This window comes from Triturus cristatus, chromosome 7 (genome assembly GCF_964204655.1).
Source record: "Triturus cristatus chromosome 7, aTriCri1.1, whole genome shotgun sequence".
NCBI lineage: Eukaryota > Metazoa > Chordata > Amphibia > Caudata > Salamandridae > Triturus > Triturus cristatus.
This window is the reverse complement of record NC_140590.1, coordinates 417,003,978-417,029,646: the sequence shown is the minus strand read 5'-3', so window position 1 is coordinate 417,029,646 and position 25,669 is coordinate 417,003,978. Positions and strand designations below refer to the sequence as shown.

The 25,669-nt window shown below is 45.5% G+C and overlaps 1 protein-coding gene across 6 annotated transcripts in view; it reads right to left on the bottom strand.

Annotated features, from left to right (window-relative positions):
• Window positions 1–25,669, bottom strand: part of LOC146809833 (histo-blood group ABO system transferase 1-like) — a 691,528-nt gene that overhangs the window by 398,557 nt on the left and 267,302 nt on the right. For all 6 annotated transcript variants that reach the window (XM_085616684.1, XM_085616687.1, XM_085616688.1 and 3 more), the window contains exon 2: window positions 5,667–5,760. In XM_085616684.1, the coding sequence (XP_085472810.1) occupies window positions 5,667–5,752 (86 nt within the window). In that variant the 5' untranslated portion in view covers window positions 5,753–5,760. The remainder of the gene's footprint in view (window positions 1–5,666; window positions 5,761–25,669) is intronic.

Genomic DNA, 25,669 nt, shown 5'->3' with positions numbered 1-25,669 from the left:
CATGCTGTCCTTGGGAGACTGACTGGCGGTTTGGGAGGGGGGGTGTGCCTGCTCCCTATGATCGCCACGCAGGACGCTAGCGCCTTTATACACCTGTCTGACTATGCCCCCTCATACCTTTAAGATTGTGACCTTGAATGTCAGGGGTCTGAACAATCCTGTTAAGCGGCGCGCAATGCTTTCTTTGTTAGAAAATACACGGGCGGACATATGCCTTCTTCAGGAGACCCACCTGTTACCACAGGATACACATCGGCTACGCTCTTGTAAATTCCCGACGCAGTTTTTCTCTCCCGGGATTGCCAAGACAGCCGGGGTAGCGATTCTAGTGGCATTTCCGGGGGGAACACATGCACAAATTGGCAGAGATAAAAGGGAGGCTGTTGGCACATAGGTTTCGGGTGGGGGGCATTACATTCACGATAGGCTCCCTTTATAGCCCCAATGATAGACAGGAGCGGTTCTTGCAGTCGGTGGTGGAGGAGATTTCGGCCTCGCCGGATAGGCATGTCATTCTCGGGGGCGACCTTAACATGGTCTTTGATTCGGCGGTCGACCGTTCGGTGCAGCGCTCCCCGCAGGCTGGGGAATTTTCAGCCGACTGTAAGGCTAGACTTGCGGAGGTGGACCTCGGGGACCTCTGGTGCCAGAAGCACCCCGCGGCCAGGGATTACTCCTACTACTCCCACGCGCACAAGACCTATGCGAGGCTTGATCATTTCCTGGTCACCTCTCCGGCGCAGGCCCTGGCGTCCGCTGTGGACATGGGGGTTATTTCCCTGTCGGACCATGCCCCTGTTGAGGCCTCCTTTTGCTTGCCACCGGCGGCCGCCCCGGAGAGGGTCTGGCGCCTTCGAGATACTCTACTACACAGGAAGGCGGTTACGGATCATATTGGGCGGGTGCTTCGGGAATATCTGGCACATAACGATAACACAGATACCACCAGAGCCACCCAGTGGGCAGCCCTGAAGGCGGTCCTCCGAGGGGAGTTCCTATCAATCTCTGCGGCCGAAAATAGAGAGCGCAAGCTAAAGAGGGATGAGCTTACTGACAGAGTTCGGGAGCTGGAACTGATACACCGCAGAACGGGGGCTCCGAGGATTTGGCGGCAGCTCAAAGAAGCGAGGAAACTTCTTGCTGCCTTGGATGTGGACCGGGCGGAATATGCGGCCCTCCGATTGCGCCACGCTTTCTACACGGGGGGGGATCGCTGTAGCAAACTTCTGGCCAATAGACTCCGGGCCACCCGGCAGCGCCAGTCGGTGAAGGAACTCTTTGACCCCGCGGGCGGTGCAGTGACAGATGATGCAGGCATCTCGGCCGTGTTTCGGGGGTTTTACGGGGGCCTTTACGCGGGAGACCCGACGGACGTACCGGCTATGACCTCCTATCTAGACTCGGTCACTCTGCCTTCCCTAGATCCCGTACAGGCGGACCACCTGAACAGGGCTATTAGCATAGAGGAGGTGGTGACGGCCATTGCCAGACTCAAGCACGGCAAAGCGCCGGGCCCCGATGGCTACTCGGCCCTCTTCTATAAGACGTTCTGCGGGTTGCTGGCCCCCGTTCTCACGCGTCTCTTCAACTCCTTTGCGGAACCTGGTGCCATATCACCTGACCTCTTGAGGGCCTCCATCACGGTCATCCCCAAACCGGGGAAAGACCCTAAGCACTGTGGATCTTATCGGCCGATCTCTCTCCTGAATGTCGACCTGAAACTCTATACTGGAATTTTGGCCAGTCGCCTGGCGCTTCATCTGCCCGACCTTGTCGACCCGGATCAGGCGGGCTTCGTTCCGGGGCGGCAGGCGGTGGATCATACGAAGCGGGTGGTCCACCTGCTGGAAAAGGCTTCCCGGATCCCGGGCGAGAGGATGATGCTCACGGTTGACGCGGAAAAGGCGTTTGACCGGGTGCATTGGCCCTTCCTGGAACAAGTGCTGGTGAAGGCGGGTATAGGAGATCGGTTCCGCTCCATGATCCTTAACTGCTATAGGGAGCCCTCGGCAGTGGTCCGGGTTAACGGCCACACCTCTGCGGCCTTTCCCATCGAGAGAGGTACTAGGCAGGGCTGCCCGCTTTCGCCCCTGCTTTTTGCTCTCTACATGGAGCCGTTCGCTCAACGGGTGCGGACGCGGCCGGCGGTGGAGGGGATACGGATGGGAGGCTTCACACACGCGGTCAGTCTCTACGCTGATGATGTCATCTTTACATTGGCTGCACCCCGGACATCGCTTCTAGCCTGTATGGAAGAACTGGCGGCGTTCGGGGCGGTCTCGGGCTTCAAAGTAAATATGGGGAAGTCGGTGGCCTTGGATATCTCCCTGGCGGCTGACACTAAGGCGCATTTGCAAGACAGGTTCCCGTTGCTTTGGTCCTCGGAGGCGATACCTTATTTGGGGATTCTGATCGCCCCTACGTTGCCCGCTATGGTTTCAGCCAATTACTCAGCCTTGGGTGCCAAGATCAGGAGCGAGCTGGGCCGCTGGAATCGCAGCATTCTTGCCTGGTTGGGTAGGATTGCTGCCGTCAAGATGACGATTTTGCCGCAAGTACTCTACTTGTTCAGGGCCCTGCCGCTGCCGCCGCCTACGGGGTGTACACAGCAGCTACAGTCGGACGTGGCCCGGTTCATTTGGCAGGGGAAAAAGCCTAGGCTACGTAGGACTCTCTCCCTTATGTCCCCTGAGGCTGGGGGACTAGGTATTCCCGACTTCCGTAAATATTTCCAAGCGGCGCAATTGAGGTACCTGGTCGAATGGTGCAGGTGGGAGTCGGATAAGCATTGGCTTTTCCAGGACCAAGCGGTGGCGGGGCGACCTCTGCAGGAGATACCGTTCCTGCACCGGTACCACCGGCCTAGGAACCTTTACGCCTCCTTCGTTACTAGGGTGCCTCTGCGAGTCTGGGATGCGGCCTACCTCCGATATGGCCTCACCACGTTTCCCTCGCCGCTTTCGCCGCTGGTGGATAATCCCGCCTTCACTCCTGGGACGGAGAGGGGAGCCTTCACGCATTGGCGGCAGGCATGGTGTAGAGCATTATATCACCTGTATGGCCCGGAGGGGGTCATCCCGTTTACACAATTTCGGCAGGACTTCTCATTTCCCGAAACGGAGAGACACCGCTATATGCAGGTCCGGCATTGGGCCCTTCAGCCACAGGTTAGGGATGTGGCGGACAGGAGGCTCTCACCGTGTGAGAGGTGGCTGGTGTCCCGTATGTCGGACTCGAAGCTAATCTCGGACATGTATAAGTTTCTGCAATTACCTTCCACACATTTCCACAACCCAGGGAGGGCTCGATGGGAGAGGGAGCTTGGGCGGACACTGAGCCACAAGGACTGGGACCACATATCTTACAGGGCGCGCCACTCTGCATACCATATGGGCCTCACCGACACTTTTACTAAAGTGTCCACATACTGGTATTATACGCCTGAGCGGATTCATGAGTTTGATCATAGTAAGACAGATACATGCTGGCGAGGGTGCGGGCAAAGGGGAACGCTCACGCACATTCTCTGGGACTGTCCCCTCTTAACTGCCTACTGGAAGGAAGTGCTGGATGAAATTGATTTGCGTTTCGGCATAGAGCTCCCGCGCTTCCCGGCGTATACCCTGCTGGGACTCCCAAATGAGCTAATGTATCCCCTTAAGTCCAGAAGAGGTAGGCAGATCGCCATTGCACTCGGCTCCGCAGTTCAGAATATCTTGATACACTGGCGTACAGACACAGTGCCCACAATAACGGGTTGGCTTCACAGACTGTGGCACGTGCTGGGGATGGAGAAATTGTCTCTGGTGGTGGCTGGGGATGTGACACAATTTAATGAACTGTGGCAGCCTTTCCACTCTCTGCTGCTCACAGAGTTTCGGGAGCTCACCTGTCCGAGGTACCTTCGCCTCCTGCGGCTTACGAGCCCGGCAACGCCAGATCAGTGACTGGGTTGAAACCCTCCTCCTCAATTACCTATAGCTTTGGGAGATGGGCGGCAGGTTAGTAGCGCACTGGACGGTGGGGGGGGGTGGTTGGGGGGGGTTCGGGGGGGCGTTGGGTAGTTGGGGGGGGCGGGGAACGTTTGTATTGCAATGTAGTGTCATGCTGAACTTCTGCCCTTTTTTCATTTGCAAATCTCGTATTGCGGTATGTAAGTTTGGATGTGACACACTGAATGAATAAAATACTTTAAACATAAAATGCTAAACCTGCTCAATCAAGATTTTTTTTTAAACTGTTCTCAATTCTGCGCCATATTTTCCAAGTGCAAATACGCCTGGAATACAGATTAACAAACCAGAAACCAGATTTCAGCCAGACAAGGGGTCCTGGCCAAATATTACTGGCGCATGAGGGATGCCGAAGACAACACGCTTCCCCATCACTGTTGGGAAGAGGTCGAAAAACAGGCTAGGCAGACCAATTCCACATGCAAGTCTCTTAGGCAAGCGCTTCTATCGCTAAACCTGGAAGAAGCTTGGCATTCACCAATGTCATATCTTGCTTTTAAACAAACCACCAAGCCATCAAACAAGCATCGTTGCAAATAGACAAAGCATTAGTGGCTGGCAAAAGTCATGCCTGGTTCGTGATGCAATGTATAAACAACTGAAACAACAATCCTATTTACAAGACTGCTTTAGGGATCACTATTAGAGGAAACTAAGCTTACTGAGATTGGGGTGGTTTCCGAGCAAAGACCTTACCCCAAAATGGTTACGGACCTGGCCATCTCTGGATTGTCGCCTCTATTACAAGGGAGTAGAGTTGTTACTACATCCATTATGTATTTGCCCGGCCTTCCACAATCTAAGGAAGATCCTCCTGAGGCCAATCTTAAGAGAAACACAAGTCAGGACCTGCAGGGCAGCTGTGATAAAATGCCTCAGTGGGTCTTCGATACAACTTTCCTGCAAAACAATAAAATTCCTGACATTTGCTGCTCAAGAGCTCGAAAAAAAGGCAGCAGCAAAATAGGAACTTGGACATATGAATACTCTGCAGCCGGACCCAGATCCTCCTTGATGCACTGCACAGCCATTCTCCTCCCCCTCCTCTTCTCTTTTATTCCAAGTCACTGCAAGCACTTCACTTGAGACAAGGGGGACAGTCACATCTAATTAAATATAAGCCCTAACTTGTGTAGCATCCCATGTTATAACAGTCATTTGCTGGCCCCAATCTTTTAATGAGAGGGCCATTGTCTTATGAAATGCTATTACTGTTTTTATTCTTCTTGTATTTTTAAAAACACTCTCCCTGTTTTTACTCATCATGTAGATCTGTGAAATGTTGCCCAGGACACGGGGGCATGTTTTATTTTTATTCAATATGTTGTTGTTTACCACATGGTGGTATGTTCCACCATTTATGATTTTAATAAATCAAATAAAAGTATTCATTAAAAATGTGTAATCTTACAGTATATGGTGCTAATACAGCCAGTGAATTCACCCACAGGGCTTTGGCTGATCGTTCCCATGAAAAACAATGGCAAAAGCTAGCATGCCTCTTAACGAATGAGGCCCATGATTTGAGCTGATTTTTGCCACAAGGAACAGTACAGCAATGGCTTAGACGTGGATACAGTCTTTTGTTTCAACATACTGAGTCACAAATGTGTCTTCTCGGCCAAGAAACCACTGAAGAGATAACTGACATACCTGTAAATGAAGATGATGGCGGCAACAGCAACAATGGAGCGCAAAATTAAGATATCCATCACATATGTGTCTGTGTCCCAGAACATGGTGGACCCTAGCAGGGAGAGAAGACCAGAACAGATCAAACCTTGAACCGTAAAAAAGGTACAATTAATCCAGTGTATCTTTTAAAGTTAAATCTATAAATAATATAAGCAGGTGACACAGTGTGGAGGCTCAGAAGCTCATTCTCCCAATCTGCTGTAGTACAAATAGGCAAAAGGTTGAATTTTGCTCGCACGGAACATCAGGCATTTGCTCATATGAAAAATATGTTGTGAGTGTACATTTTGTTACAGCCAATTGGATGTTCACCAAGGGATGCAAAGAGATTTCTGACTTACACACATACAATTTTCCTACCACATGTGTGACTGCAGTCCCTTAACTTTAAAAGTACTCAATTATCCTTTACTATACCTCAAATTAAGGGTGCAAAGAAATTTGACAGCATTAGCCTATATTGGTCCTTTAAACACACACATGTCCGCAGCAGTCGCCCACCATTAGGGCAGAGAAGCGCCGTACCCCCTGCTGCCAGCAAAGCAAAAGTGAAAAATAAAAAAAGGTGATAAAAAGAATTACTGTTTTATTTTTCACTGCTCCAAGCAGTGTTTGGGGGTGGGGCACTGCTGCTGGCTGGCAGCAGGGGAGTGGTGCTCACTCCACCAGTTTACACCGCGCTAGTCACTTTGGACAGCTGTCTTGCGATGGTCAACCTGACATGTGCAATATAAACCTCTCCACCTAGCTGTTCCGGACAGCTGGGTGGAGAGCAGGCACAGGCCTCCAGGAGCATCGAGACAGACCGCTCCAGCCAATCCTGGGGCTGCTCATATGCAGCATGAGTAAGTAAGTAAGTAAGTAATAGTTTATTGTCCGGTCAATTAAAACCTTTACAATTTCTCTTTAAAAGAAAGTGGCAAAAGTTACAGCAGCAAGGTTCCTAATTTAAAACTTCTCAATAGTGTCATTTCATAAAACATCCATGCATTGTATTTACATCTTTAGTACAAATGTCCGCAGTTGTATCAATTACAGTACTTTGATAAGAGATTTGATCGTTCTGTTTCTTAGTGGATTGTCAGATTCTAAGCATTTTTATGAGAGAGATAAGACTAAAAGATTAAAAGTTATAATAAAACCACATCCGCAGTTCGATTAGAGGAGTGGTTATGCAATATACCAATTGCTTGCTGCCTGTGGTAAAAGTAATTTGCAATTAACAGTCATGCTGGAACATCAGTTGTCCGAAAGAGGGGCAATCTGAGTGCATCTTGTTTGTTGGGAAAGAAAAACTGAAGAATGATTCAGTGGTAGGTGATACTAGTGGTTTATCGGCAGAGTTTCACCCCAGCTGCTTCCATGAATTGTACGAAGCGACACGCCAGCTGGAGGTTCCCTCCTCCGAGGCATACCATTACTGCTTGCCTACATGTTCTTATCCCCTCGCTTATGAAGTGTGGATTCAGAAAATATTGTCGTTCTGCTTGTAATTCTCTGCAGATGCACAAAAGGTGCATTATGCTTTTGTTAGCTTCCTTGCATAAACGGCACGTTGTCTGACCCGATGGTCTTTTCCAAGGGGGAAGGTGCTGCAATGTTGGTAAAATGCCCATTCAGAGAAGAAGATATTTTTCTTTCTTCCTCCGGTTAAAGCCTTCACCTAGATAGGATTGCGGGGCGGGCTTGACGTAGCTTTGCACAACGAACCATCCATGGGTTCTTTCTGTGAGGGCCGCCTTGTCTTCTAGTAATGATAGTGTTTTCACTGTCTTGTTTACAATCTGTTTAAAACAAGGATAGGACCCTGATACTGCCCAAAGTTCCTTCCAGTCCTAGACGGTCTTTTGATGCGATCAGGTAGCTCATGGCTGCACAGTCTTTCTTTTGTTGTATTTCGGTCCATAGGTAAGAATTCAATGTTCCTGCTTCCGCTCTTTTGATTTTGTACCGACTCTTGGCATAGGCTCCTTTCCGGGCTAGTTCTTGGCTTTGCAGGCCAAATTCCAGCCTTATTTGTGCCGGTGAAACATACTTAGGTAGGCTAAAAATCATTCTGGCCGCTCTTGAGACAATACTGTCTAATGTGGCTGTGTCTCTTCCCCTCATACACTCGCTCCCATAAGTGATTGCCGGAATGAGGTTTGCTCGCCAAACTTGTAATAGTGGAGTAAGGTTTGGACCGGTTATTGTATGCTTGATGGATTTTATTGCTGCGGAAATAGAGTTGCCTCTTCTTTTGATGACATCTTTTTTTTGCGTTAAATGTGCCTTTATTATCTAAAATCACTCCTAAGTATTTGTATTGGTCTACCACATCGATTGTCAAATTGGCCATATGCCAGCGGAACTTGGAGGTGTCCTTTCTTGGATGAATCCTCATTACCTTTGTTTTATCATAGTTGATAGATAGACCATTTTTTGCTGAATAACTGCTGGTTGTATCTAATAGATGTTGGAAGCCAATGGGAGTCCGGCTCAGCAGCACTAGGTCGTCAGCGTACAGGAGATTGGAAAGTGGCAACCCACCCATTTTTGGCGCATGCGAATTACATGTGTCTAATTCCGATGCTAAATCGGACATGTACAGGTTAAAAAGTGTTGGCGCCAGTACGCACCCCTGTTTGAGCCCCATAGTCGTTGGTATTTTCCGGGATACGAACCTGCCGTCTCCTAGTTTGACTTGAACCCATGTTTTTGTGTGAAGGAGTATTAGCTGGTTTAGGAGAGCAGATGGTATTTGTTTCCCCATTAGCTTATGCCAGAGTTTACTGGTATCGAATGCTGATGAGTAGTCGATGAAACATATAAATAGAGGTCGTTTTTCTAATTTCATCCTATCTATCAATAGGGACAGGGCTAGAATGTTTGTGGTTGTGCCCATGCCCTTACAAAAGCCTGTTTGATTGATAGGGATGATGGATTTATCCTCTGTCCAGGCGGTAAGGTCTTCCAGAATTAGTCTCATCTGCAGCATGAGAGCAGTATTGGGATATAAGGTAGGGACTTGCCGGATGCTCCTCAAGGTGCTGTCACACTGATGGCAGAAGAAAGAAGACTACACAGAGGAGAGGAAACACAGGTAAATAAGTTTTTATCCTTTTTTTAATTACCTTTTTGGCTCTCCTACCGGGTTTGTCTTTTGCCCCCTCTACGCCCCTCCAGTGTTGAGGGTCACCGCCTGCCACTGCTTATAAGGGCTCTCCCTGACCACGTAGGAGAATTGAAGAGAGACGTAGTGCCAAAACCAAGCCCCCTCACCCAACCCTATTTTCTCAGGTGGCTCCTAGAGGCCAATGCATATTAGATCAGTGGAAAGGAAAATAGGGATAATCCATATTGTTATCAGTTCATTTCCCTTATTGACTCGACGGTGAAGGTTCAGGGGAGGGTGTCATTAAATAGGCTTGCTGAGTGGGCAGACAATAATCCAATTTTACCAGATGTGCAATAAGGTTTTCGTATAAATAAATCTACAGTATTCCAGTGTCTGAACCTTTATCTTTTAATCTCTAAATATACGATTACCAAGGAGGGATCATTTTCTGGGGGTTTTATGGACCTGGCCGCAGCATTCAATTGAGTGAACGGCAACAAACTGTGGATGATATTGGAGGAGCTGGGAGTGGAGCCTTCAATTATAAATGTTCTAATGACCCTCTATACTGACACCACTGCTAAAGTTAGGTACACTCACTGACAATTTTATTTGCACAAGAGGGGTACGCCAAGGGTGTATCCTTGTTCCTTTTCTTCCACGCTTTATATATAAATGGTTTAGAATCTGCCCTGACAATTCTACATACATCTAGAACAAGAATAGGTAGGAGACCAGTCCCATTTTGTTGTACGTGGATGACGCCGTTCTCTAAGCGCGTACACCGTGGGTGTTGCAAGTCCTAATAGACAGGTTTGTCTCCTTTATGAATGGGTTGGACTTGTCCCCTAATTTTACTAAATCACACACAGAATAGGTACATGGTCCACTGGGGTGATTTTAAAATTGTATCAGTCTTCTTGTAACTCTATGGTTTGGAATGGAGGAGAGGTCTGGAGGTCCATGGTGGTTGAAAAAATACAGGTGGTGCAAAACACATTTCTAAGGCGGAAGTTTAGAGTCCCTCAGGACACTCCATCTTACACTGTACACGATGAACTAGGCATTAAGTATATATCTTACCTTGTCGCTGCTAAGCTCCTGTTGTGCTGAGTGAATGTATGGTCTAAAGAAGAGGCCTTCTTTAACCAGGCTGTAATCCGTGATTGCCTTTCACTTGACAATGCTCTTAAAATTCCATGGTTAAGGTATATAAAGGAAACTTTATCGGCAATGGGAAGAGCCAATATTTTTATAAAATATTATCAACTAAGGAAACAGGACAAAAATCTGGTCAAAGACCTGCTTCTTGAAAAAGTCATGGTGGATCGAGAGAGTATGGAATTTAGAAAACCTATGGTGAGAGGATTTGCTCTAGTTAAGTCAGTACAGGGTATGGAGACTTGTCTCTCCATTTTGACCAATGCCCATGATAGATTTCTAATCTCCCGTTTTAGACTAAATATGTTACATTATCTATTAGCATCCCCCTCAGGTTTTGTTCTGCGTATACAAGATAGAGGTCCCTGTCGCTGCGACAATAGGTCTCCAAAGGATACCCTACATTTTGTATTTTTATGCAAATATTATACCTATCTGAGGCATCTGGATTTTAAATCCTACCTAAAAGAAACGGGGTTCAAGAAGGCATATGTTGCACTTTTACACTTGCAATTAATGTCAAATGTTCAAGCTCTTTATTATCACAATTTATTTTAAGAGTAGTATTTAAATCAAGAAATGATTGATTTTCAGAGGGACTTCTGCGTATTTGCACATTTGATTTTAATTAATTTCTAATAGTTTTTACTTCTTGCATGTGTATTTATTTTTATGGACCCATTTTAATAGAATTGTACTGAGACCAATGACAATTTAAGATTTTGTACACCTGGGTGACTTGTTGCTAGCAAATGTACTTGATGCTGTTTTTAACTGTGGTTTCTTTTATGGCTGTGATAACTGCCGAATAAAGATTATTATTATTATTATATTATTATTAAATCCGTGGACATGAAGAGTATGGCTGCAAATGTGAGAATATAGGCTACGCTCGTAATGTGGCCCAAACTCTTCCACAGTTTACCTGTGTGAATCAGGACAGCAAACTCTGAACAATGCAGCTGTACATTTGCTAGTTTTATATTGCCTCTTTTAATGTGTAGGTAAACAGTATGATTATAACCTTTATTCAGGGTTGTCTGATATAGATCCAAATGGGCCGGATACATAGCAGGTTTACAGGGTAATTACTGATTAGGTAAATATGTTTCATATTGATTCATTGTATGTAAAAAAAAAAAACTTACGCAGCTATCTTAAAAATCTGGCATGAATCTGACACTCCTGTATCTGGCTTGTACACCCAAGTTCTGTAAGCCAGATCACAAAACCTTTTTGGTTAGCTTTATTACATGTAAAGGGTGGTATGGTAATTTAGTGCTTGGTAGATTACCACTGTGTTATAAAAGCAGATTTGTGGAGGTGGTAATGTGTGACAAAATTATGGATGCATATTGAAGCAGACAAACTGTTTAGGCATCTGAACGCCATAATAACACCACCAAATTGCAATAATGCACAGAAAACAACAATAGCACCAACAGATCACAAAATAATAACACAACCATGAAACAATAACAAAGCAACAAGTAGAGAAAACAATAAAATAAAACAGGCCACTAAAATACAAGAATGACAAGACAAAAAGAACAAAATACAACAGTGATACAAAGCTGCTTGCCACTACAATACCACCAATACAAAACAGCACCGTAGCACACATATAGGGCCATATGTACGTAGCCTAATACCGGTCGGTAACGGCCGATTTTTTAATTATACCGTTACCGACCGGTATTTAGGCTTTTGACATGTAGGGGGCTCATTTCTGTATTCGGTAATTTACCGAATCGGTAAAATTACCGAATCGGTAATTTTATCGATTCGGTAAATACCGAATACAGAAATGAGATGTAGGGGGAGTGTGTGGTGGGTGTGGGGAGTCGTTATTTACCACCAACTGTAAGTTGGTGGTAAATGACAAATGACTCAGTAAATGCATTTTTTAGCCCTTAGATGTGTGCAATGTGGCAGACACACATGCCCTCATGGCATGTATGTGTGCCACATGTGCACACATGCAGAAATCAGGGGTGCAACAGGGTGTCAATGTGACACCCTGCCACCCTTGATTAAGCTCCCCCATTACTGATTCGGTATTTACCGATTCGGTAATGGTAACTGGCTTCCCATTGATTCCTATGGGCCTCCTGGCCCATAGGAATCAATGAGATACAGGTTGCCATTACCGAATCGGTAAATACCGACTCTAAAATACCGACACTTACCGATTCGGTATTTTTTTCCCTACATTACATTTACCGATTCATAAATACCGAATCGGTAACATTCGTTATTTATGAAGTGGTAAATGTAATTTACCTACATAAGGCCCTTAGAGTTCTAATGTATTAGGTTGTGTTCTTTTTTTCTATTGTTGTTCTGATAATATTCTGTATTGCTTTGTGGACTGGTTTGCTGTTGTAAAAATGTACTACTGTGGTGTATTGTGTTGGTGTATTTGTTGTGTTGTTATTTCTGTACTTTCATTGTTACTGTGCTACTTTGTGTCATTCCATAATTTTGTGATTTTTTTTGCACTATGTTTTTAAGTTGTTTTACTGTGTAGTGGTTGTGTATTTTATTGTATTGTCTAACACTTTGTTGTGATGGTGATATGCTATGTTCTTGTTTGTGCGGTGTATTTCATGTTACATTATTGCATTGTGTTGTGTTGTATTTCCTTAGTAACTGTTTTGAACCTGGTTATGTTTTTTGTTGTGTTATTTTGTTTTGTGTTAGGTTAGTGTGGTGTGTCATGCTTTTGTGGAGTGTTCCGTTCTCTAGTTACATTATAGAAGTCAACAAATGCTGCTACATTTAAAAGCCAAAAGCAACATAGTTCTTTAAAGTTCAACTGATGAAAATGTTTTGCCACGGTCTAAAGTGGTAACAAATAGTCCTTTTCAGCTCTCCATCTGTTTAAGAAACCGGTCAGAGCGTCGACACTTTAAATGAGCATTTCTGATGTTATGACATCTGGTCCCAAAGTGTTGTGCAATCCCTGCTGGAATAATCATTGAACGATTTTGTACATTTGATTGTGTACATTGATTGATTTCTTCATTCAATTAACCCCTTCCCCGCTCATGACGGAACCGTTCCGTCATGAGCCACGGTTGGCGTGTGCTCATGACGGAACGGTTCCGTCATGACAATCCTGTTGGCGGCCGCTCCGCCTGCGCGGCGCTGTTTCCCCGCCTGTGCGGGGCGACAACGCAAATGGGCGGAGTCATGACGGAACCGTTCCGTCATGAGCACAGCTCAACTGTGGCTCATGACGGAGCGGCTCCGTCATGAGCACAGGCCCACCGCGCTGCCCCCCTGCCCCCCCCCAGCGCTGCAGCGGAATGTCCGCAGCAGCGAAGGGGTTAAAAATATATAATCATAAAAGAACAGCGATGTTAAAAAATAATACATATTTGTCATAAAACATTAAAATCATTGAACGAATAGCAGATTAGGAGCTTTGATGTAATGTGTGTCCTCTACAGAGAATTAGGCAAGCTGCCTTAAAAAAAGAACACTTTTTAAGAAAGCTCCCACAGAATAGCAACTTGTGTCAGGGACTTTGATAAAAACTACAAAAGAATAAAATTGGTTTGCTGCCGACTTTTGCGAATACATCAAACAGGACTCCAAACAGCCACAAACACAGAAAGGGCAGGTGTGACAGAGAATTCATCTGCATTCTGATATCTCTTCCTGGGCAGGAAGAGAGGGGAGAGCGGACACTTACACCTGAATAGGCAGTGTGCTGTTTCCCACACAAAGCACTGATTATCCCCACCTCGAGCCTGAGCTGGGAAGAAACAGCCGTTTGCACTTCAAAGACCCTTCTCTGAAGTCACTCCCACTTCAAAGGCACAACTTTGTACAGAGCCGATACATCGCTTGCAACAATGGGATCAACGATGACGCCTCACCTCCTCTGCACCCTGCATTACGTTTTTGATGCTTCCCCCACCCAAGGCACTTTTTCAGCAGCACCTGCGTGAGCCCTGTAACCAGACTGCCCTCTATCGCAGTCTGCCTGAACTTTGGATTTACCCCGGTCTAACGCAACCATATGTCTCAGGTTGGAGCTTTATTATTCTAAGCACTATAATTTAATTTCATCCTTAAAAATGCATAATTCCGATTCTACTAATTGGATTTTTGCCGTCATGGTCTTGCTTTACTCATTAAAATATAATTTCTTTTTGTAACCATGTGTGGTGTTTTCACTGTGTTACTGCATGTGTTGCACAGATACTTTACACATTGCCTCTTTTGATATGCCTGACTGCTCTGTGCCAAGCTACCAGAGGGTGAGCACGGATTATCTTTTCATGTGTATCTAGCTTACCCCGACTATAATGGTGGTTCCTGCTTGTAAATTTCTAACAGCCGACAAATGTTAAGCCTACTTAAGGGAATTCTTCAATCTGGGTAATCTTGCTGCTCTCGAATAAACTTGGTTAAACTTTACTGCTCTGTGCATCGCACACAATATAATGAGTATGAATGATACTGGTGTCTAAGTCCAGGTAATCCATAAATGATATCAAAAAATCTCAACTAGGGCCCATAGATGAGTGGGTGTAGGGGAGAGTAGGACTGCATCATCGGCATAAAAACACGCTGGCAAAGAGTTGGAATTTACTGTGGGTTTACGCTAGGGGAGAAGAAATTAATTGAAATGATTTATATCCAAGAGAAACAGAATCAGGGCAAGGACACACCCTTGCTAGGCAAATGCCTTGGGACATGGGAAAAGAAGATGTACATTCTCATTATGTGCCGTACCTAACTATTGCGGAGATCCCATGATGAAGTGCTCGTAAGAAATCCACTGGATATTAGGGCATGCCCATGACAGTGAAGGATATGCCATAGTTTAGATTGTGTCACTCGATCAAATCCTCTACTCTGGAACATGAAGGTGAGATAAAGAGAACCTTTCTTGGCAATGGAATATTTCCTGATAGGAGGCAAGATGGCGTCCGCAAGCTCGGATGTGTGAGCTGACCGCTCCCTGATGCTCGAGTCCATAAACGGTAGTGCAGTAAAAGCGATGATAATGCACTGATTGAATCCAGGAGGAGAACGGGAGAGAACCATAGAGAAATACTGAGTCACGGACTCACCTGGTGATGAAAGCTGTGGGATGCTGAGCGTTTTCGCAGTGGTGGTCACAGCGAGGCTTGATTGTTTGCGGTGGAGCTGCTGTGCGGTCCCGCTGCATTGGCACTGAGCTGTTTGTCCGCCCCAGAGGCGATACGGAGGCTCGAGAGGGGAGTATCCCGAGCCAGTAACAATGCCTCCCAAAGGTGCACGTGGGAGAGTGCTTCCACAGGAAGATCCTCTTGGCGAAGGGAACGCCGTTGGAGGAGTGAAGACGCCAGGTAATCTCCCAGCTGTTACAAAAACTGTAAAAGATGACATAACCGTTAAGGGGCCGAAATCTGACAGTTTTGCTAAAAGTACTATCCCGGAGCTCTTTACTGCTGGCAAAGATAAAAAAGGGGCAAGAATGTGTGTTATTCACAAGTGGATGAGGTGGACGTAGCAGGAGAGCAAGGTGGAGCTGATAAAGATTTTGATGCTCATGTAATGGAGGAGATAACGAGTGATAAAAATGGAGCCTCTCCTCTTTAGTTTCTTTGACTTTGCCAAACAATGACGGTATGCCTGATAACCGGAGGAGTAAAGATAAGCACTCTCTGATGGACGATACGAGCTCTCTCTCCGCTTCTGTTACTACAGGGGGGATCCCCAATGCGGATGTGATTACTTGTGCTACACCTGACTTAAGCTCTGGTGTAAGATTGGCAATGGCTAATACTGTAGGGGGCTCTGATATTGGGGTAATCTCAGATAAAATTTCTAATCCCCAAGTACAGGATACAGAATCCGGTGATATTTTTCATTATCTGATCAGTCTACATCATCTTGTGAGGATTTAGCGGCAATTTTCAAAGCCCAAGCAAATGGTGTCGGTGGCAGCGATCATAGCAGGGCGTACTTGAAAGATTCTGGCGAGTTCTTGGAAGGTCGTCCTCATTCTGTTCGTAATAGATTATATCACAAAACCAGTAATATGGAATCTGAAAAGGACCAGCTTGGCAGGCTACAGATCACCTAACCCTCCAGAAGATATATCTTTAGCCCTAATTTACCAATCAATAATGTCCCACCGGGAGGAAACAAGATTGGAAAGTCAGAGAGTGCAGAATCTTTGTCGAAAACTTCAAAACTCAGTACACCGCATTGCTAAAACCTGTTCGGATTTTACATCAAGATTTAATGAAGCGGAGGCACGCATCTCAAGTCTTGAAGATGAACTTGTGGCGCAAAAGGCCTTGACTGAATCTTTGCGTACCATGAAACAAGACACACAGTGGAAGATGGCCGATTTAGAGAATCGTTCACACAGGAAAAACCCTAGAGTGTTACAGATTCCGGAGGTTTATTGTTGATTTTTTTACAGATGCATTCCCTGAGTTAACTAGGTGGGACTGGAATAGAGAAATAGAAAGAGCACATTGTTTTTCGTTTACTCGCCATCCGAGAGCGGGTCAAGCATCTGATAGGCCCAGAGCATTTTTGATCTCCTTCAATAACTTTTTAGCTGGGGAAGATGTCTACCAGCTAGCCCGTGCAGATAAAAAAAGGGCAGGGAAGGATTTTGAGTTTTTTGTTAGGCCAGATTTCTGCCACTTCACAGTTGAGAATTGCTGGCAGCTACGTCAGCTTATTCCGTTGTTTCAGGCTAAAGGGGCGCAAGTATTTTTATTAAACCCAGCCAAACTTAAAGTTATTTTTCAGGATAGTAACTTCAACGTGGAAACGTCAAATGTTGACAGATTTAGGTTTTGTACTCTTGACTGTTTCACAACAAGCTTTAATGACACGGGGAGTAGTGATACTTGCTAAACCGGCCATCTGGACCTCGGGTCATTTTTTTAGCAGATAAATTGGGACGGTGGGCAATTGTGGAATGCTGCCTGAGTAGTTAACAATGTACACTATGCACTATTTATGGGTTTAATCTTGATGAATCTTTAGTTTTGGAAGAATTGAATTTAAAGCTAGCATTGTGGCCGGTGCCTTTGGTATTATGTGGAGACTTTAATATAAACTTGGTTAATAAAGGACTACAGGGTGGGATACAAGGGTACACAGGGAGGAAACCCAGGGTGTTTAAGGCACTGTATAATTTGTTAAAGGATCATGGATTACTGGATGCTTGGGATTCTTTCGAGCTCCGGTGCCTGGGTTCACGTTTTATTCTCTTCCCTATCAGAAATTAGTACGTCTTGATTACTTTTTTATATCTTCTGCATTACTCACGGGGGCCCAGATGCATATATTTCCTAGGGTTACCTCTGATCACGCACCAATAGTAGTGGAAATCCCCGCTCTTTCTGTAGTCAGAGCCCCAAGAACTTTCTCATTTGTTAGGAAACTTTTGCTTGATAGTGTTTTTAAAGAGCACATGCAGATATGGATTAAAGATTTTTTGGACAATAATAGACACTCTGTCAATGTAGCGGTTCTTTGGGATACTTTTTAAACCTGTTTAAGAGGGAAAGTATTGAGTTTTGGGATATACTATCAAAAGAAAGCGAAATTAGAATTACAGGAACTTTATTTTAAATTGAGATTAGCGAGGAAAAACGTACACAAGGAATTTTGCAACACGATGATATTGCGGATCTTCAAACTAGTGCGGCAAGATATCGGGCAAATATTAATATTCTATGAAATAAGGAAAATGCTCGGAAATATTTAATTTATAAAAAGGAGTGCCAGGAGTATGGTGAGGCGGTAGGCCGATGTTTAGCTTTACGGCTATGGACGAAGGAAGCATCCCATAGAATTACGGGTCTTCGAGACAACTTAGGAGCTATGACTCATGACCCTCGAGAGATCCTTGCGATTATTGATAAGTTTTAAACAGATTTATATACTGAACAGAAGCCACAGGATTCTGCAAGCAATTCCGCTATTCAAGCGGATTTGATGTTGGTAGATCATGAGGAGGCAGAGGTTTTAGACAGCTGTATTACGATGGAGGAGTTAGAGATGGCTATTAATAATTTGGCGACTGGTAAAGCTGCAGGCCCAGATAAGCTCCCAGGGGAAGGTGTATAGGTTTTTTTTTTCCAGGATATTAAAAACTATATTTTGGCAACTATTCGAGCAGCACAAAATGGGCATGCACCTAGGTCTTGGGATGAAGCCAGCATTGTGGTATTTAAGAAGAAGGGAAAACCGCCAAAGGTTCTGGGGTCTTACCGACCGATTTCACTGGTTAACTGTGATGGGAAAATCTATTCCAAAATATTGGCAAATCGGTTGGCAAAGGTTATTTCACCACTTGTTTCTCTACATCAACATGGCTTTATTCCTGGCCGAGGGACAGTATCTCATGTTAATAAAGTGGTGACTTTATTTGATATTGTCAAGGTGGAAGGGAGGGATTTGGGGCTAATATTGCTTGACACTGAGAAAGTGTTTGATCGCGTTGCTTGGGACTACTTATGGAACATCTTGTATCGGTTAGGTTTTGGCCAAGGGTTTATTCAGGCTATACAAGTACTATATAAGTCACCGGTAGCCAGGATATGTTCAATGGGTATGGTATCGGAGCCGGTAAAAATAACTCAAGGGACTCGACAGGGGTGTCCTTGTTCACCCCTATTGTTTGCCCTGTATATCAATCTATTTGTAAGTATGTTGGAGAAAAGCACCTTGGTGAAACCGTTTATTGCTCAGGGGAATCAGTACTCTGTTTTCGCCTATGCAGATGATATAGCTATAACTACTGCAGATCCGGTTACGGCTATATTGGAGGTGGAACGCTTAGCTCAAGAATTTGGTGAGATATTAGGCTATAAATTGAATACAACAAAAACGCAAATACTTTTCACAAACAATAGTATGCCCAATAATCCAAGAGTGGTCAGATAAGTGACATATCTAGGGATAAAAATCTGATCGTCTATGAAGGAGTTGGTGGAAGCTAACTGGGTGGCTATAATGAGCAGTGTAAAAGAATCTTTAGAAAGGTGGGGGTATCTTCATCTCACATTGGTGGGCAGAGGTAACATCTTAAAAATGAATATACTCCCTAGGGTGTTATATTTTTTTAGATCCGTTCCCTTAGAAGTTCTGCGGGTTCAACTTCAACATTTGCAGGCACGTTGTGCTAAATTTCTTTGGGTTCCGGGCAAATGAGACGAGCCGCACGATTTATGATTCTCCCAAGAGAAAGGGGTGGCTGGTCGATCCCTGATTTTACATTTTATTATTATACTTGCTTTTTGTCCAAAATGCGGATATTATTGACCGGAGAGGAGGTCAGCAATGCTGCAGAAGCCCCATCAATCTATCATATGCTTTTAGGAACAGAGGTTAAAAACTGCCTGTTTAAAGAATCGGACCACAGCTACTATAAGAGAACATGCTTTAAAGTTATAGAGGCTGCTTTTAAGGTGTGGTAGGTTATTAGGAAAAGAAATGTTGGGGAGGGGATCACATATTACACACCTGCGAATGCTTTAAGGATACTTCCAGCGATTTTTTGGGATCATGTGGCATTAATTTTTTGGAAGTAGGGGTATCTTACAAAACGGAGATTTTTATGAGTCTGGAGGGCTTTATCCTACTTTCTTGGATTTTGCAATGAAATATAATTTACCTAGGACGCAGTTCTTTAACTTTCTCCAGATTCTGGATTTTCTGGGTAGACAAAATCTAGCGCTAGCATCGCATAAACTTATTGAAGCCATTAGGCGTCAGGACAATTATTATTTCTTTTTATAAGATCCTTTTAACCTCTAGGGTAGATCATCTGGAGAAGCATAATGTTAAATGGGCCAATGTTCTAGGAGAACAGGAAGTTTTCCTGGAGAAAGATATTGCAATAGCCAGTGAAGCCCTCTTATCTGCGAATCTTAAAGCCTAATTTTTTAAAACTGCGTTTAACCTATATTATACGCCAGCAAAATTGTTGAAATGGGGGGGGGGGGGGAAGAAATGTTGGTAAATGCTTTTGCTCTGGGACTGATAATGCTGATAGTTTACATATTTTTTATTCTTGTGGTAAATTGGCTCTTTACATCGGTTATATCGAAAAGTTTCTATCAGCTGTTACTGGTGTACCTATTAAAATTTCTGCATCCATGATGTTATTAGGGATCGGTCAAGATTTAGAGCCTGGAAGACCTATGTACAAGCATTGTTATTTACTGTTTATAGCTATAGCTGTGGCTCATCTTTGTGTTTCTGCCTCATGGTTGCAGCCCAAAGCCCCCGCTTTTGAAATGTGGAAAGCCAGGATGTATAATATATTTCATTTAGAATTCACCCTATTCTCAGCTAAAGGCTCAAGAAAATGAAAAATGGGTATCTATATTTGGGCGCGTTCTTTGATCATATGAATGTCTGATGTACGATATGATTTTGTGATACTATGGATTAATAAAAAATAAAAATTTAAACATTTAAAAAAAGGAACATTTCCTGATCAATCGGCTGAGATTCCTGTGTCCACAAGCCCTCTCTAGACCCATATTGAACCATACTTAGCATCTTAATCTGTTTAACCAAGGCCTAAACTCTTTGCAGGACAATCCGTACCACCACTATAACCACAGAGTCCAAGAGTGAAATCAGCTTATAGCAGCAGAGACCGGCCTTTTTGTTTTTAATTACAGCAATGATAACCTGCTATCAGGAGAGAGGAATCCTGAAGGATACCTCCGCATTCAGTATAATGCTAATTATTGAGGCCCACAGAACAATATTCTCTTTGTAATGGTCCATAGGGACCCCATCAGGCCCAGGTGCTTTTCTAGATGGGCTGTAAGAGATAAACGTAATTACCTCATCAAGGTTAAACCTAATACGTAAGGGAAAAAGAAGGGGAGCCTCGTCCAAATATGAGAACAGACAATTATCAAATGAATAGATGCCTTTGAAGTGACTGAGCCAGCTAGAAGCTTTTTTGTTAGTACCCAGACCATTGCTCCTATTTTCAGTTTGCTTTTTACCATTTACTATTGCATAAAAGCCTCTAGTGTCCTTTTCCTTTCATGACCTGGTAAGACCGATCCAGGCTTCCTCCTTAAGGAATAACTTATGCTTTTTGAGGGTTGATTTATAGAGTTGCCTCACTTTGGTTATAAGAAGACTATCTCTGGGGCAATTGTTTGAGGTGACCAGCAGCATATGATTAGCAGGCCTACAGTCCTTATTGAACCAGCCTGGATGGATGGTATTGACATGTTTGGTGGGGTTTTAAGAAGAGGCTTAATAAAATGATTTAGGCTCTCAAAGGTCATAATTACTTTCAATGAGGGGTGATCTACAGTTAACAGATGGTCTAAAATCAGACTAAGATTTGCCCTGATGGTGGTGGCCAATACTGAGGAAAAATCTATCTCATTCGATACACATCTAAGGCCCTTGTCCCTGGGAGCCAGGCTAGTGACTCATGTACATAAGGTTAATTGTTGGGCTATCGGCAAAAGAAATTTCATTTCAATTGAGATGTGATCACTACCCACTGGTGATGGTGCCCCTGGTAACTACAGAGGCAGGCAGACAAATCCCTGGAAAGAAAAACATAATCAATGATAGAGCCTTGCTCCCAAGCAATAAAGGTAGGGACTTGAGATGCTAAATTATCCCCAATTTAGGCTAGATTACAGAGGTTAAATGTTAACAGATATTTCAAGAGAAATTGCCCTCTATGGTCAACCTTAGGGCAGGCTCAGCCAGGGCCCTCACAGCAAAATGATCACAGTAAGTTTCATATGAGCCAAGCTTAGCAATGGCGTCACCACCAACAACCACAGAAAACCCACTGAAGATACAATCAGCTCCAATTCTCAGAATCTCAATAACATTGACTAGTACCTTAATTTGACAACCCAATTCGGCCCCTGGGTTATAAAAACAAATCGGTATATAATTAACGATGCTGGAATGAACAATAAATGGGACCTGAATCCCTGGGTGGCTGCATGCTATAGGAATAATGTTGAATGACAGACACTCAAACCATTGTGGCCAGCCCTCCCCAACAGAATGGGTGGATGGTACAGTGAAAGTGTCTTGCCCAACCCAGGTAATAATCCCCAATAACCAAGATTCCTGCAGCATCACACTATCACAGTTTATAATTAAACTAAACCAGAATGGGTCTGACTTCCTAGAGCTCAGGCCAGCAATGTTCCAGAAAATCAGATTCGTAAGGGGGGCAGAATCTGGGTGCGGCTCAGGAGGTCAGTCACTGGAGACAGACACATCTCTGTTACCCAATCCCCACCTTCATCTCAATGGGAGCAGCATAGACAGTTGAAAGTCAGTTCAGGGCCTCCAGGTCAGATAGGGGACTGAATCTATTGAAGCTAGGGAGGGACTCATTGAGATATTCAGGTCGTCTAGATAGTGGACCTCTTCTGGTAGGCTGTGTGCCAACAAATGTACGATAGAAATAGCCCAAGTCAAAGCAGTTATACGATTGTTCTTAAGATTTCAGTAGACATGTTGGGAACAATTAGAAATTATAAGGCCAGCTAGAGCCAGAATGCTACAATGTATAACCAAACAGTCCCCGGAATATTGCTTACTAGATGGCACAATCCAGCCCACCCTTGTGACAAATAGAATGTCATTGTACTCCGAGATGCTGGTTTTTAATAATTCAGTGGCAAACCTTGTTTTTGAGATTAGCTTGGGTTTCTGCCCTGGGTTTCGATAGACAAGGAACATTGACCAGAACTAAAATGTACAACTGCTTGGGGCAAGTGTTCTCATTTAGCACGGTGATTATCGCCAGGCAGAACAGCGATCAAAACAGGCCGAAGTTCCCCCACAATGATGGACAGTGAGGTAACTGCATTAGTATCTACAGGTTGTGATGACTGCATCCTGCCATGGCCCCACTACATGCATCTTTTGGGTCGACAGATGCAGTGTAGTCAGGTTTTTTGAGGGAGTCTTAAAGCCAGAAAGCTTTAGGACTGCTAGGCTCCCCATTTATTCTGACTAGGGGTGTAATACTCTATTTTTACTGGGGCAGCTGCAGGGAACTAGTCCTGATTGATTACTCATACACGCTCTACCAGCAAGTCTAACTTTATCCTTAACCTTCTCATCGGTTACCCCAGGCCTATAGCAGCCTCAGCCTCAGCCTATGCCCTGTCCTAGCGCTTCCTCTTCGCAGATGGGCCTACTTCTTGGGTATACATGGGGTTAAAATTGTGGTCAACTGTATCTGGTGCCAGGGGCTCTATTCTGCCATTCGCATTTTCCTCTGGCAGTTGGATAAAAGACGCAATAGAATTTCTTGGGCCACCAAGATGTTGAGAAGAAGGAATTATCCAATGAACAGCAGATAAATCACCTTGCTAACAGAATTGAAGTCAAGGGTCATTAGATGTTTTATTTTGAGGAGAAAGTGCACTGTTAAAGTCCTAAAGGCGAAAGTCAGTGGACCACAACAGAAAAGGATGTTCTTTCATACATTATCTGTCAAACCCTACCTGAAAATTTACGCACTCCTGAATCACAAACACACCTTGGAACTTTACTCAAACCTACTCTCTGAATTTGGGCCTTGCTGACTTATTAGAGGGCGCCTGGTTTTATGGTATTCATTTTTTTAACATTTCCATCTGTATTCATCCATATTTATTTTTTTGCCATTTTCTCTGTCTGTTGGACAGGCCACATGAAGGGCTTGCTCCCTCCCCGCATGACAGGGCCCGAGCCCCGGCCCTCCAGGTGTTACCCACCGAAACAACCCGCACCCCGTCTCCAGACGGGACTCCTGCCCCCGGACATCTCTGTATCATGGGGCCGAACCACTACCGGCTCCCTCGCCCGGCCCGGCCGCCATCTTGGACACTGCACCACGAAGCCGCGTGGCCTCAGCTCGACCCTAACCCTGGGCCTGGCCAGGCCCCGACATCCCGGCACCACCATCCACCCAGGAGGTGAACGGACCACTTGGCAGGTCGATGGGAGAAAGAAGTGTCGATGGCCCTCCCCCGCCAGGTGCCGATCGCCCCCCAGCTCCCCCGGGCGCTGGCTCCACCCCCCTGCTGGGTGTCTGGACTCCCTCACCCCGGACCTCCCGACCTCCAAGTGCGAGGGTCCGGACATCAAAGGGCGCCAGACCTATAACTGGGGCAGCTCCAGAGCAGGAAGGCAGTTGTATCCTGGAGTCGAGAGACACCGAGAAGAACTCATCCTTGACGGACTACCGGCGCTGCCGTAGCCCTGCCTTGTGAACTATCACTCTGCCTGCTGGCGCTGCCGCGGCCTTCTGCATCCTCCATCCTCGTCGGGACCTGCTGGCGCTGCCGCGGACCGTTGTAACTACCACCTTCGTTGGGACCTGCTGGCGCTGCCGCGGACCGTTGTAACTACCACCTTCGTTGGGACCTGCTGGCGCTGCCGCGGACCGTTGTAACCACCACCTTCATCGGGACCTGCTGGCGCTGCCGCGGACCGTGTAACGACCACCTTCACCGGGACCTGCTGGCGCTGCCGCGGCCCGTCCAACTAGAACACCGAGCTCGAGGATTGTGAGCTATCCATCATTTCATCGCATCTACCAGATTGGTAACAAGACTGTCCCGCTACCCCCTTTCCCAACCAAGAGACTAGAATCGAGGGGACCCCTGAGTCCTGACCTCCTTGTACCATTCTATCGTACCTAAGGATTGCTTATAAATAACGCTAAAACCTATCTTTGTGTGGTGTACATCTGTGGGGGGGAAGTTACTCGTCTGTACGATCGCTGGAGACGGCTCTCCCCGGAGACCTCTCCCCTTGTCCTCGGCCGACCCTCCCGGTCCGTCTAACATTGGTGGCCAGCGGCGCGATCCGAATCAACGCGTAATCGTACAGAGAGTAGCTCACCCCACGACAAAACCACAATGTCAACCAAAGAGAGCGGATCCACCGAGAAATTCCAGATGGAGAAATTGGAAGAGTACAGCCATCGTGAATTGAAACAATTCTGCATTGAACTAGGCATTGCTACCACCGGCCTGAGTACCAAAGACGATTTCAAGCACGCCATTGAGTCGTGGGCAGAAACCGGGGCCGCCAGATCCCCGGACCAAAACATTGCAGCATCAGAGAGGAACACCACGGCTCCCGAAGAGCGAAGAACGGGCCTCTCGCAGGAAGAGATCCAAGAGAGAGAAAAAAACAGACTACATGAGTTAGAAATGGCACGGCTCAAAATGGACGGTGTACTAAAATTAGCCGAACAAAAACTGAACCTAGAGCATCTGCGGCTCCGAGAAGAACGGGAAGAAAAACAGAGGCAGAGAGAGCTCGAAGAAAAGAGATTAGCATACGAACACGAGCGCAAACTGGCAGAGATAGACCTACGGAAGCAGAACAAAGAACTGGAGGTGCCCGAGCGACCGCGCACCCCGGGAGCGACAGAAAAGAAAGTCCACATCCCCAAGGATGTCGTTCGAGAGTATGTCCGAGAAGACGACATACAACAGTGGTTCAAGGCCTACGAGATCGCCATGACCTCCCACCGGATCGATCGAAGTGACTGGGGAGCCGGTCTATGGGGGAGGTTCGTCAATGAAGGCCGCGATGCCCTGTTACAGCTCCCAGACCACCTGATGTCATCCTATGACCACATGAAGGCTGCCCTCCTCACCCGATATGGGCTCACACCCGAAATGTACCGCCAGAGGTTCCGAGACTGCAC